The 13,174-nt window shown below is 60.7% G+C and overlaps 7 protein-coding genes across 8 annotated transcripts; 6 read left to right on the forward strand and 1 right to left on the reverse strand.

The window, feature by feature from the left end:
- Nucleotides 1-266: 266 nt before the first annotated feature.
- sfc4_1 (Transcription factor tau subunit sfc4) lies at nucleotides 267-4,388 on the reverse strand. 2 transcript variants are annotated; one of them, XM_062770208.1, is made up of 14 exons: nucleotides 3,953-4,388; nucleotides 3,761-3,917; nucleotides 3,458-3,723; nucleotides 2,816-3,419; nucleotides 2,641-2,778; nucleotides 2,515-2,605; nucleotides 2,377-2,478; nucleotides 2,101-2,339; nucleotides 1,853-2,062; nucleotides 1,686-1,815; nucleotides 1,091-1,648; nucleotides 927-1,051; nucleotides 766-865; nucleotides 267-684 (listed from the first exon to the last, which is right to left on the reverse strand). In XM_062770208.1, the coding sequence occupies exons 1-14, from the start codon at nucleotides 4,255-4,257 to the stop codon at nucleotides 473-475; spliced, it is 3,237 nt and encodes a 1,078-aa protein (XP_062626191.1). In that variant the 5' UTR covers nucleotides 4,258-4,388; the 3' UTR covers nucleotides 267-472. The 2 variants fall into 2 exon arrangements, with proteins under 2 accessions (XP_062626191.1, XP_062626192.1); XM_062770207.1 differs by having other exon boundaries at nucleotides 766-889.
- Nucleotides 4,389-5,774: 1,386 nt separating this feature from the next.
- On the forward strand, nucleotides 5,775-7,399 carry rpl3 (60S ribosomal protein L3). Its single transcript, XM_062770209.1, has 2 exons — nucleotides 5,775-5,834; nucleotides 6,174-7,399. Exons 1-2 carry the CDS (start codon nucleotides 5,820-5,822, stop codon nucleotides 7,323-7,325), a joined length of 1,167 nt encoding a protein of 388 aa, XP_062626193.1. The 5' UTR covers nucleotides 5,775-5,819; the 3' UTR covers nucleotides 7,326-7,399.
- A 332-nt stretch (nucleotides 7,400-7,731) lies between these two features.
- On the forward strand, nucleotides 7,732-8,166 carry LOC62_03G003674 (uncharacterized protein; the record flags this gene model as incomplete). The annotated part of the gene is made up of 1 exon (XM_062770210.1): nucleotides 7,732-8,166. The coding sequence occupies one exon, from the start codon at nucleotides 7,732-7,734 to the stop codon at nucleotides 8,164-8,166; it is 435 nt and encodes a 144-aa protein (XP_062626194.1).
- Nucleotides 8,167-8,598: 432 nt separating this feature from the next.
- Nucleotides 8,599-9,543, forward strand: LOC62_03G003675 (uncharacterized protein; the record flags this gene model as incomplete). Its single annotated transcript, XM_062770211.1, has 1 exon — nucleotides 8,599-9,543. The coding sequence occupies one exon, from the start codon at nucleotides 8,599-8,601 to the stop codon at nucleotides 9,541-9,543; it is 945 nt and encodes a 314-aa protein (XP_062626195.1).
- A 350-nt stretch (nucleotides 9,544-9,893) lies between these two features.
- LOC62_03G003676 (uncharacterized protein) lies at nucleotides 9,894-10,350 on the forward strand (the record flags this gene model as incomplete). The annotated part of the gene is made up of 2 exons (XM_062770212.1): nucleotides 9,894-10,029; nucleotides 10,091-10,350. 2 exons carry the CDS (start codon nucleotides 9,894-9,896, stop codon nucleotides 10,348-10,350), a joined length of 396 nt encoding a protein of 131 aa, XP_062626196.1.
- A 448-nt stretch (nucleotides 10,351-10,798) lies between these two features.
- Nucleotides 10,799-11,374, forward strand: LOC62_03G003677 (uncharacterized protein; the record flags this gene model as incomplete). Its single annotated transcript, XM_062770213.1, has 1 exon — nucleotides 10,799-11,374. The coding sequence occupies one exon, from the start codon at nucleotides 10,799-10,801 to the stop codon at nucleotides 11,372-11,374; it is 576 nt and encodes a 191-aa protein (XP_062626197.1).
- Nucleotides 11,375-11,945: 571 nt separating this feature from the next.
- On the forward strand, nucleotides 11,946-12,413 carry H3F3C (Histone H33C; the record flags this gene model as incomplete). Its single annotated transcript, XM_062770214.1, has 1 exon — nucleotides 11,946-12,413. One exon carries the CDS (start codon nucleotides 11,946-11,948, stop codon nucleotides 12,411-12,413), a length of 468 nt encoding a protein of 155 aa, XP_062626198.1.
- Between the last annotated feature and the right edge of the window lie 761 nt (nucleotides 12,414-13,174).

Here is a 13,174-nt window from a genome sequence, read left to right on the forward strand (position 1 = left end):
CGCTAGCTGCCCCTCTCGGAATGTGCGTCGATTCGGTCTGTCACGGCCTCTCGAGCTAAACTCGTCGGGAAGACGGGGTAGATGTTTGCGGGCGCGGGGTTGGTGTTTGCGGAGCTGGTCAAGCAGGGTTGCAGCAGCCTGCCGCTCACATCCTCCGACGCGCCCACCCACCTTCACCCTGCATGCATCGGCCACTTGCACCCCCACCACAGGTTACACCCACGGCCTGGACCACCAACAGCCAGTGCCTGCACGTTTCACATCCACCCACCCTTACTCGTACAAGTACAACACCGCAGGCACTTACAGCACCCGCAGACACTGGTTCCGTCGGCCACCACAACCTCTTCAACCACCCATTGAGAGCAGCTCGGTTGCAAGTAGGCCCAAGCCCAAGTAGGAACACACACATGAGTATACAATATTACTGGTCCAACCCAGCACGACCGGCGGTCCAATCCAGCACGCCCGACTAGCTCAGCGCAAGCCACTCGTCCGACACAACCTGCACGAGCTCCCAGGACGCAGAAGCGCTGTAGATGAGCACGAGGTTGTGCGCCGCTTCCCGTCCCAGAGAGCCGTCACGCAGACGCTTGCCCTCCTCTTCGTCATCTTGTTCGGCAACTCGGGACCGCACAGATTCGAGCACAGTCTCGTAGTGTTTCACTGCGAGATGCACAATGCCTGTGCGTAGAGTGTCAGTTTCACGTCGGCGTCACTTGCTCCACACGAGTCCCGCCTGTCGGCATCTCGCGGCATGCTCACCCAATCCGTGAAAGGCACGCCCATAGTTGTATTCCACCTCTTCTTGCGAAACGACGTCTTGTGGACTGAGCTTACGGTAACGCGCCAGGAACGCTAGACCCTGGGAATCGATTATCAGAGATGGCTTCCCAAGTTGCCATATTGACAACCAGCAACCTTACCTGCGCGATCTGGTAGTTTCGGTTGTCAGATTGGCGCACAAGAGCTCGCCCAAAGAAGGCTTGAGCAATGAACAAGCACAGTAAGGGGTCGTATTGGTTGACTTCGTATGCCCGGAGGAAATAGACTGTGGCGGTGAGCAAGTTGGCTGGTGAGAATCACTCACACAAAGCGCTCTGATAACTCTTGGCAGTAAGCATGTTCTGGCCGTACAGCGCATTGAAGACGGGCGAGTGCTTTGTTGGCTTAGGGATCTCCGTGGCTCCTTCGACAGCCCCAGATGGGTCGGCGGATGCGTCGGCTTCCTCTCCATCCCCTTCCGCCTCCCCGTCCTCGTCCTCCTCGGGCTCATCGTCCTCGTCCACTTCTTGCGTTCCCGGTCTCCAGGGTTGCGACGACTTGCCAGCCGTCTCGTCGACCTCGTCGTCAATGTCGATAAAGTCGCCCAGTCGACGCGACTGTCCCGTGGTCTGGATCTGTGCCCAGCGCTGCACACGAGAGTTGTAGCGGAGCTTGACACCACAAACCGCCTCGTCGTAGATGCGCAGTTCACGGTGAAGGAACTTTTGCAAGGCCAGGTTTTGCCAGCTGGATTGCTGCTTGTAGCCTCCGCCCATGGCTGAGAGCATCAAGAGGATGGGCTCTGGCCTGAACTGGTGCAGCTGAGACAACCGCTTGCAGTTGTCGACGATTGTGTCGTAGGCTCCGAGGCGCATGGCGCAGGCTGGGCAGTCAGCACGGTGTTGCTGCTTCGCACTCACCAATGATGGTCAGCCTAAGAGCAACCTCACAGCGACGGCTGTTGAAGGGACCCGACCACACGACGTGATCCAGAATGCCCATGGCATAGACGGTGCTCTTTCGGTCCTTGCTCATGAGCACACAGCAGTACTGCGTCGTCAGCGTCCAGCCCTCCGCCCAAGCCCACCTTGATGGTGATGGCAAGCCAGTCCTCCGACTTGATGCCATAAAAGTCCTCCTGTCGGCGAATGGCATACTCGAGCTTGCCCTCAATGGGCTTGTCATGCTCTTCGTTGAAGCCCAGTGTGCGCTCAAGGCGATCCTGCATGTCCATGACTTCAGAGTCAATGTTGCTCTTTGCGCTCTTCTTGCGGTTCGTGATGACCCGAGTGACACCCTGGTCGTGAGCTTGTGAACGGTCAGACCTGCACCTACCCTATTCTTCGAGAAGTTGCTCTTGGCCAAGCGGAACGTCTCGATCATCCTGTCCGCAGCCTCTGTGAAGGCCTCCAAGGCCCACGGCTCGCCTTCGTTGAGCTGCTCCTCGGCAGCCTCGGCGTCCTGGAACAAGCGCTTCATCGTGTCGGCCATCTGCTGCTGCAGCGAGATCTTGGTCGCCTTGCGCTCGGCCGGCGCACGCTCGCCCTTGGCGCCACGCTCACGAGCACGAGTAACTGGTCGTCAGCCTGTGCAACTCCCAAAGCCACTTACGCTCAGTGACAATCTCGTACGCCTCGTCCTTCTGACCCATGTCTTCGAGAACACGGGCGAGGGCCATACGGGCTTCTGTGTTGGACTTGTCCATGTCGACGACTGGGGGTGAGCGTTGCACAGTATACAAACACATACCCCAACGAAGACTCTCCAACGCGGCATCGTAGCGCTGCAGGTTGTGCTGGCAGAGACCGAGCTTGAAGATGACGGCTGGCTCGTCGTCGACCTAGGGGTTAGTTGCGTCCGTACGCACAAACCCACCCCAACACGATCATGTAACGATGCCCAGAACTCGATGGCCGACTCCCACAGCTCGCGCTTCATCAGGGCATCGCCGAGCTCCTTGAACATCCTGGAGTGGATCAAGGCGTCGAGCTCCAAGATCTCGTTGATGTGCACCTGGCGGGTCAGAATCCGACAGACACATGTAACCCACCATCGCTTCAGTGTCCTGGCCAAGACGGAGACGCGCGAGGGCAAGACGGTATCGCAGCTGGGTGTCCAGGTCATAGCCACCCTTGGACCCCTCGGCGTCCTCGTCGTCGGCCTCTTTTGGCGGCTCGTACTCGCTGTCGTCGTCGATCGCGTCCCAGCCCTTCTGGTTCTTGCGCCCCTGGATCCATCGCTGGCCACGGTGGATGGTGCTGACCGCGCTTTCGACGTCACCAGAGAGGAGCAGGTAGTCGACGTACACGACGATGTGCTCCAGCTGCATCGTGTTCTGGTCTGGGCCGGCGCGTTGGTCTTCGGGGCCGCCAAACGCCGCAAAGTGGTACAGGAAGGCGTCGCCAAACACGTTGCTGCCAAACACAAACTGCTTTGCCTCGTGGATGAGCGGATGGATGTCCATCAGCATGTTGAAGTCGCGCAGGAAGGCAGGTTCGATGCGGTGGATCTTCTTGTAGACGTCGATCGCCTTCTTGTCCTTGTGGAGCTGGCGGTAGACGGTGGCCAGCTGCCACAGAATGTCCAAGCTCGAAGGGTCGATCTTGAGGGCCTTTCGTAGACAGTAGAGCGACTGGTTCTCGTTTCCGTCGACTCTGGAGTGGGTCAGCCAGCCTCCAGACACCGCACCCACTTGAACTCCTCGGCCAGCTCTCGCCACAGGCCAATGTCCTCCTCAATGTGGGCAGCACAGAAGCGCATCTGTCTGCTCATCTCGTGCTCGCCCATCTCTTCGTAGATTGACGCGAGTGTAGTCCACGCCGCTTGAACCTGCGAGTCGTGACGGATGACTTCGAGGAAGAGGTCGACCGCCTCGGCCCGCTGCGCGAGAATGTATGCCATGTTGGCGCGACCGAGCATCTGCTGGACCTCGTAAGTGGGTCGGTGGGCGCGGTGTACCTGTTGGGTCAGCAGTGGCGATGGCGTCCTTACCCACCCTTCGTCGTGGCTTCTTCGATGCCTGTGGCAGCTCCTCCTCGTCCAGCGCCGCAAGGTCGTTCTGGAACCCGGCGCCGCCAACACCTTCTCCCTGGGCCGGCTGGCCTTCCGTCCCCTCCGCGGGTGGTGCACCTGCAACGTAGCCTGCGAGACGCCTTCCTGTCAGCGCGTTCCCATGATCAGAACTTACTGAAAGATCGCGTCGTCTGGTTGGGGTGCAGCGGGCTCTGGTTCAGGTTCGGCGGCGACGACGGCGTCCTCGTCTCTCTCGCCGTCCTCGTCGGGCTCGTCGACATACTCGTCGTCGCTGCCGTCGTCGCCGTTGTCGCTGCTCAGGGCGCCGTTTTCGCTGTACTCGTCGCCTTCGTCGTCTTGGTCCTCGACATCGTCTTGCATCTCGTCGTCTTGGATCTCATTGTTGTCCGGGTCGACGTCCATGTGTTCGTGGGCCTGCGACTGCGAGCCGGATGCCTCGGCGTCGACAAAGCCAGACATGGTGGCGAAGCGGCCGTGTACGCTCAAGTGGGAAGCAACTGTCGAGCTGAGCGTCCCAAAACCTGAATTGTGAGGGCGTAGGGCTGCTCGTTGGGAGGGGAAGGTGCTTGTGGCCGAAAGTTGAGTGACGACGGTGGATGTTGGAGATTGAAGTGGAGGAAGGTGGAGGTCCTGACATCAGACACAACTTCCAAGGCCAGGCTTGGACCGTAGCCGTCACAAATGCACCTCCTCTTCACGAACACTTCAGTGTGCCTATGTGTGCATCTACCTCGAGCTGTGCATCGCTCTCCATCGTCCCTTCTCATGCATGCAGTCCATGTACTCATTGTCACTCGTCACTCGCTCATCCTCCCCTCAAGTCCGCTTTGTTGACACTGGTTCCGGAAATGACTTCATCGCTTACGTCAGCGTGAAACTTCGCACCCATTCGCACCAAAGACAACTTGACTTGTCGACTTTTGCTCGCATCATCTCTGTTCATTCTCCATCTCTCAACCCACAACGATGACATAGCAACGAGTGAGTACTTGCGCCTCCGACAACACGCCCGACACGACCACGCCGCCACACCGCCGCGCCGCCGTTCCAAAGACGAAAATTTATCCCATTTCACCCAGCCGGGGGAGCAAAGCCTCCTAGGCGGTTGCAACCTCCCCGCACGACCGTCTTGGTCGGCGCGGACATGGAGGGGGCGCCGTCGCTTCCGTGCGAAGAGGGACCCATTTCATAGTTACCCTGAGGAACTCGACGACCGCGGCGTGGTTGTGCGGCGGCGGCAACGACAGCGCGACGACGAGGAGCCGACGCTGACGACGACGCAGGGTTGTAACGATACGCGATACGATGGGGATCATGTTGTCGAGTAGATGTAGGATATGAAAGTCTTTCTGGAACGTGGGCCGCTGGTGCCGGAGCAGGCTGGGTAGCATGGTGCGGTGCGACGTGGGTTCATGTGGCAGTGATGAGCGATGAGCGAGAGCTGGGTGAGCTGGGGCCTTGGGCCTGGAGGATGTGCCATGGTTGTCAGCCCCGTCTCGACCGTCTCCTGCTCGAGTCTGCTGTCAATGACCAGTCTCCTGTCTTCATATCCATAGCTCTAGGATGCAGCTTGCGTGCGGCGCGTGTGATGTCCTGGTGCACGGAGTTGCGGCAGTGATTCCTCATCTTGGCTGTTCTCGACTTGGCTGGCAGTATGGAGCGGGCCTAACGCAGGCATCCGCGCCTGTTGACACGAATCCCCTTACGCACACCTAATTTTCATAGGCACGCCAATCCCGTCGAAACTGTCGGCGAACACTTACCGCCGACAGGATTCAGGGTCCATTTTGATCCCGTCCTCACCCAGGATTGGACGGTAGCAGAAGTTGCAGCGCCGTTGGACCCTGGGTGCGAGACGAGCTGCAGATTCTTGCACTGGCAGCCAGCCAGCCAGCTGCCAGCCAGCCCTGCCTGCACCCAGCTCCTGCTGCCTCCTGCTGCCTCTGGCACCCGCTCGCTCGTTACCATTACACTTCTCCACGACGAGTCTTGTTCTCCATCCTTCAAAAACTTCAAAAAAGATGTCTCACCGCAAGGTGCGTAGCCTGCTCACAGCGGCAGTCGTGCCCAATCGATCCCTCTGCTCGCGCTCTCGCCGACTCGACCGACTCGCTCAACGTCTGCTGCTCGCCTCGCCCGATTGAAGATTTTGAGACGGAGGGAGGCCAAGGGATGGGGAGGAGAGATGGTGTGATGGCGGAGACGAGGCCTCGGATCGACACAGAGCGGCTTCTCTGCAGCCTCGAGCCTTCGACACCAACACCGCTGGCAGCAGATTTGAGCGAGCAACTAGCACACGAGTCAACTTGCAGAGGGATCGACCTAGCGCACGACCCCAAACACAACCTCCCCACCACACTGCTAACACTTTTCAGTACGAGGAGCCTCGTTCGGGTTCGCTTGCCTTCCTTCCCCGCAAGCGTGCCGCCAAGCACCGCGGTTACATCAAGTCGTTCCCCAAGGATGACGCCAAGAAGCCCGTCCACCTCACTGCCACCCTTGGCTACAAGGCTGGCATGACCCACGTTGTCCGTGACCTCGACCGCCCCGGCTCGAAGATGCACAAGCGTGAGGTTGTCGAGGCTGCCACCGTCGTCGAGACTCCCCCCGTCGTCGTTGTCGGTGTTGTCGGCTACGTCGAGACCCCCCGCGGTCTCCGTTCGCTCACCACCGTCTGGGCCGAGCACCTCTCCGACGAGGTCAAGCGTCGCTTCTACAAGAACTGGTACAAGTCCAAGAAGAAGGCCTTCACCCGTTACGCCAAGAAGCACGCCGAGAACAACGGCGCTTCGGTCGCCCGCGAGCTCGAGCGCATCAAGAAGTACGCTTCGGTTGTCCGCGTCCTTGTCCACACCCAGCTCTCCCTCACCGGCCTCAAGCAGAAGAAGGCCCACCTCGCCGAGGTCCAGGTCAACGGTGGCTCGATTGCCGACAAGGTCGAGTTCGCCAAGTCGCACTTTGAGAAGACCGTCTCGGTCGACCAGATCTTCGAGCAGGACGAGTGCATCGACGTTATCGGTGTTACCAAGGGTAAGGGTTACGCCGGTGTCATCTCCCGTTGGGGCGTGACCCGTCTTCCCCGCAAGACCCACCGTGGTCTCCGTAAGGTCGCCTGTATCGGTGCCTGGCACCCGTCCAAGGTCATGTTCTCGGTTGCTCGCTCTGGTCAGGACGGTTACCACCGCCGTACCACGATCAACCACAAGATCTACCGCATCTCGAACGGCTCGGACCCCAAGTCGGGCTCGACCGAGTTCGACCTCACCGAGAAGACCATCAACCCCCTTGGTGGCTGGTCGCACTACCCCGACGTCAAGAACGACTTCCTCCTCGTCAAGGGTGCCCTCCCCGGTACCAAGAAGCGTGTCCTTACCCTCCGCAAGGCCCTCCGTGTCCACACTTCGCGTGCCCACCTTGAGAAGATCCAGCTCAAGTTCATCGACACCTCGTCGATCCTCGGCCACGGCAAGTACCAGACCCCCGAGGAGAAGGCCCAGTTCCTTGGCCAGCTCAAGATCAAGGCTTAAGCGTCTGGATCTTTTTAGGGAGAGTCGGAGGTTACCTGTACATTCTTACACCGATGCAACATGGGTGCATAGCATTGGGGTGGGGCAGTGGAGGACTGATATTGTGTGGAAGCCAACTGACGAGGCCAAGACCGGAAGTGGATGCTGCACGTGACTCAATGCAACCGCAGGCATCTTGCCCATCTCAGTATCATCCCCGACAGCACCATCACGTCCTTTGCATCGTATGCGAGCACTGCGATATCTCATAGCATCGCCTCTACGCGCTCTACGCACCAAACACACCGCGGCGTCACGTCCCGCGGTTTCATCGATCGCCGCGCGCCATAATTACCATACTTGCCTTTCCGCGTCTCTTGGCACCTTTGCTCAACCACCCACCTCACCTCGTCACCACCACCACACAATGTCAATAGACTCGACGCTCCCCGAACGGCCATCAGTGTACTGGCGCAACAGCCGGGACGAGGAGGAGGCCGACGTCGCGGCCGGCAAGGTGCCGCGCGACGAGGCGTTCATGGCGTCGCTCTTCCCGGACGCGATGCTCGACCCCCTCGAGCCGATCGAAGCAGCGTACGAGGCCGACGTGGCGGCGGCCACAGCGACTGGCAACGGCGAGAACACGTACCCCGCCCTCTATGCCGCCGTCGAGAAGGTCGTCCTCGCGCTCAACGACCTCAACGAGCAGGGCGAGGGCGCGTACATCGAGACGGGAGAGCGCGAGCGCCTCGCCGAGTGGATCGAGCAGGTGATTGAGGCGCGCGGCATCAGCATCAACGACATGGGCCGCGTGCTTGGCTTTGGGTCGGGCGAGATCACCGACGAGTGGCGCGACTGGTAGTGGTAGCTGGATGTATGGGTAGCCGGGGCTGGGTGACTGGACTCGACGCGGCCTCCTAACGCGGACCTCCACGGCTTGGCGCGGCGCGTCAACAACGGGGGCAAATCGTGTGGCAGTTGGCGGGTGTTGCAACGACGAGTAGTCACTGACCGAGCACTGTGGTCACCGCTGGGTGGAGGAAGACGAGGAAGGCAAGAAAGACGGGGACGGCGAGGAAGACGGGTGGTGGTTGACGCCCGAGTCGCGTCGCACACTTATAAACCATGCAACTCTCCTCACGTCATCTTCCTCCACCTCTCCATCGCCCCGCCTTCCACACGGCCTCCCACTCTTCTTCTTCGTCCTTTACTCCCAGATCGACGCTCGCCGTCGATCCCCCAGACCCCCGCCGTGCACCCACCCTCCACCCTGAGCTCACCACACCGCCCCAGCATGCCTGTCTACCGCACGAAGAAGGCCAAGCAGGCCGCCGCGGCCAAGGCCAAGGTCGCCCAACGCGGCTCGCAAGTCTCTACCGCCAAGGCCAACCCGGCGCGTCGCCCAACCCGCTCAACCACACCGCGTAGAGCGTCGCCCACCTTGGACAAGGTGGAAGATGCGGCCCCGTCAACCGAGGACGAGGAGATGCTGGAGGAAGAGGAGGAAGCCGAGGAGGAGGAGGAGGAGGAGGAAGAGGAGGAGGAGGAGAAGGCCGAGACGGCGGTGAAGGCGGAGAAGGCGGTGAAAGCGGAGAAGGCGGAGAAGGCGGAGAAGGCGGAGACGGCGGTGAAGGCGAAGAAGGCGGTGAAGGCGGAGAAGGAGGTGGAGGAGGAGCAGCTCACGCCCGCCGAGGCCGTGGCGAGGCGCGAGGCCAAGAAGGCAGCCGCTGCCCGTGCCAAGGCCGTTGCTGCCGGCAAGCTCAGGGAGTACGAGGCGAAACTCAAGAAGGAGGAGGAGGTGCAAAAGAAGGAGGACGCGCGGTACCGCAAGGAAGCGCTCGTTCACCGCCGCCCATCGACGCGCTGGGCGATGCAGCGTAGCGACGAAGACGACAAGGTCGATGCAGGCAAGCTCAAGAAGCGAGACGCCGAGCTCGCCGACCGCTGGCCCGACCGTTTCCTCGCGCCCCTCGAGCTCATCCTCCGCAAGTACGAGCGCGAGGTGGAGGCCGCCGCCGAGATCAAGAACGACGGCAAGTGCATCGCCGCCATCCGTCGGGCGGTGAAGAAGGTCGTCGTGGCGATCAACGACCTCGACTCCGGGCACAAGTACCCCTGGGTCCGCGAGCAGGAGCGCGAGGCACTCCTCGAGTACGTCGAGGAGGTCGTTCAGGACGCCGGTGTCAAGCCGAAGGACGCGAGTGTCATGGAGCTGGTGGAGCAGTGGCGCGAGTGGTAGTCCGAGGTGGGTGGGAGCGTGACGAACGCGACGTGGCTGACGCGACGAAGCCCGAAGCCATTGACCGATGAGGGGCACCGAGAGATGACTGAGAACCGCACTTTCATAGACATTGTTGTATCCCAATCCCAGGGCGCATAACAGCCGACAGCTTCATGTATCTAATTGCTCGTCATGAGGGAATCTCGTCGTGCCCACGGCTGAGAGGAGCAGCGTGGACGCCCCGTCGATCCCGTCGAGTCGTCCCTCTGGGTTCCACGCACACCCTCTTCCCCTCCTCCCACTCACCAACTCACCTCGGCCTTCCTCCTCCGCACCACACCGCACCCTCACCCTCGTCGTCACACGCCATGCCCAACACCCACATCCCCACGAAGCAGACGGCACGCAAGGTCACAGGCGGCAAGGTACCCAAGCCGTACACCCCACCCGAGAGGCCGGCGCCCAAGAAGCCCGTCCGCCCGTCGACGATCTGGCGCGCAACCCGTGATGAAGACGACGACCTCAAGCCCCGACGCGTTCCTCGACCCGCTTGACACCCTGATAGACTGGTTCGAGCTCAGCATCGCGCAGATCACGGCCGTGGCAACCGACTCGCGCTGCTTCAAGAAGGTCAAGTGGGTCGTCAAGCACCTCGTCCTCCGCCTCAACGAGCTCAACGAGTACGAGGAGTACATCGAGACGGGCGAGCGCGAGGACCTGCTCGAGTACATCGACGACGTGATTGCCTATGCTGGCGTCAATATCGACGCGCTCAACACTGCGTTTGAGTGCGACTGCCTCGCGGACAACTGGCGCGACTGGTAGCGTCGTAAAGTAGGTTGGGCAATGGAGGCTGTGACTGACGACCGCAGCACCAGAGCAATCACGGCTCCAATCACATACCATTCCGCCACACGGACGGCCACTCAACACGGACATTCTGGATGCACTGCAGGCGTATACGGAGAGCCCAGTCGGCATGTATACATTGACTTTCATGAGGGCCTGGGTGGCGGAGGAAGGGAGGGAAGGCGAGGAAGACGACGCGGTTGACTCACCAGTCGGCACGCCATATATCTGCCGTGCGTCTCCTCCTCCTCGTCCTCGTTCTCTGCATCACCCATCTTCCAACAACAACAACACCATCGCTCTCTCAACGTCTCCTGACCAACTGCACACCTCCCACCTGCTCTACACCATTATCATCGCCTTGGCTCTCTGGGCCCTCGTGCCCCGACTCCCACCGACACCCACTCCCACTGCACCCCCCACTATGAGGGACCCCTCCACCACCAAGCTCGCCACCAGCAAGGACGCCGCCAAGTCGGTTTCGGTTGGCACCAAGTCTCCTCGCGGGTGGCTCCCCACGAGCAACAAACGTCGCCATGACTCTCCCTACTCGAGGTCCACCAGCCCCGAGAGCACCGACTCCGTCCCGCCGTACTCTTACAAGAAGCTCCGTCGACCCTCGGCCATCTGGCGCGCCGAGCGCGAGAAGGAGGCCGCCCGTTTGGCCGCCCGCGACCTGGACCCCGCGAACGCATACGCGTTCAGCCTGTACCCCGACGCGTTCCTCAACCCGCTACACCTCATGCTGCGCCAGTTCGAGGCCGACGTGGCGGCGGCCGTGTCTACCAACCCCGACCTTCACATCGTGTCGATCTACGTCTGCATCAAGCGGCTCGTCCTCGGGCTCAACAGCCTCGAAAAGTGGATCAAGGGAGACGAGCGTGAGATCCTCATCGAGTACATCGGCAATGTGGTCGAACATGCCGGCGTGGACCGTTTCGACATGATGGAGGAGTTTGGGGACGCGGCGGACATGGTTGAAAAGTGGTGCAAGTGGTGATGGTGAGTCGGCGGGCTGGAGGGGCGACGCGCTGACTTGCCCAGAGGCGACGAGACAGCAACGCGGCAACGACGAAACGTACCCAAGCCACGACACTATGTGAGCTACGACACACGATCAAGCACCCTCAGTACATAGGAACTGTTGAATACATGGACACTGTTTGTAGAAAGAGCGGGATGTCATACGTCTAATGGGCGCCACACTCGCCACCCACCACTCGCACTGGACAACTTGGGTGAAGGAAGGTGAGCGGGATGGGGTCACAGGGGAGACGAGGAAGACGAGGAAGGCGAGGAAGGTCTGGAAGGCAATGAAGACAACAGAGAGGGAAGACGAGGAAGACGAGGAAGACAAGGCAGGCGAGGAAGACGCGACCGGTCCACTCACCATCCCAGGCTGCACTTGGCCTCGACCGGCTTTATCCTCACCCTCTCGCCTTCCACTCATCCTCTCTTCTCACCTGCTCTCTTCTCATCTCTTCTTCCTCCCCTCTCCTTCTCCAGGACGGTTCGCGCGTCGGCTCATACCCTCTCTGCGTTCGGCAAGACCCAGATCGCGCCCCAACACAATGGCCCGCACCAAGCAGACAGCGAGGAAGAGCACGGGGGGGAAGGCTCCTCGAAAGCAACTGGCCCCCCAGAAGCCACGTCGGCCGTCGGCAGACTGGTGCGACAGCCGTGCAAGCGAAGCCGCCCGTTTGGCCGCCGGCGAGCTCCTCCCGCGCTACGCCTGGGCCTCGGAGACGTACCCCGACGCCTTCCTCGAGCCCCTCGACGCGATGCTGTCCGCGTTCGAGGAAGACGTGGCGCTCGCCGTTACGACCGTCCCCGAGCTTCGCATCGTTTGCGTCTACCCCTGCATCAAGAAGCTCGTGCTCTCGCTCAACACTCTCGAAAAGTACATTAGTGGCGACGAGCGCGAGGATCTCATCGAGTACATGCGCAAAGTGATCGAGTTCGCTGGCATCCGCTCCGAGGACATGGAAGCGGAGTTTGGGAGGGTCGAGGAAGTCCTCGAGAGATGGTGGGAGTACTGATTGTGAGTGTGGCAACTGGAGGCGCACGCTGACTTTCCCAGAGGTTACGAGACGCCAACAACGAACCGCACTTGTACTGGGCTACCGGACATGCATGTACAAGTTCTTCATGTGCAGAGCATACGAGGGGGCTGCCAAGTACATGACACGTTTGACGCGCCTTGTCCACATAGGAGGGGTCTGCACACGCATGTACATTCTGTATGTACATGCGTGTACTCGGCGAGATCCACGGCTGTTTTCTTCGCGAACAGAGGATCTTGCGAAGCCGTTCGATCGGATGCTGTCCGTTCTCGTGCCACATGGCGACGAGATCGCTGGACGGCCGAAATTGGAGGTCTCGGTGAGCCTCGAAGACGCCACGCCTCACCAGGGCTGCTCGCAGGGAGGCCAGTGTTGGGATCATGGCGTCGATCGTCGCGAACAGCGAGGACACACACCAGCTGCACCGGAACCTGTTAATGGCCCAGAGCTCTGTTGCCACATTGGTGGGGCTTGCTAGGCGGAATGGGGCTCCGTGAGCTGCGTGTGCCATCATCGAGCAGGAGAGGGGGTGGTTGGCCTCTCCGCCGAAGTACATTGGCAACCCGGTCGCCTCGTCGATGATGCCCGTGGCCCCATCATGACGCTCGTACCCTTGTCGCCGAATGACCTCGATCAAGTACGTGTACAGGGCGAGCTCGTCGTCCTCGAGTCGCCACGGGTAATCCTTCCCGCAAGCTTCACGTGCTCGCCAAATGGCGCAGCACAGGAAGGTCGCG

This window comes from Vanrija pseudolonga, chromosome 3 (assembly GCF_020906515.1).
Source record: "Vanrija pseudolonga chromosome 3, complete sequence".
In the NCBI taxonomy this organism is placed as follows: Eukaryota; Fungi; Basidiomycota; class Tremellomycetes; order Trichosporonales; family Trichosporonaceae; genus Vanrija; species Vanrija pseudolonga.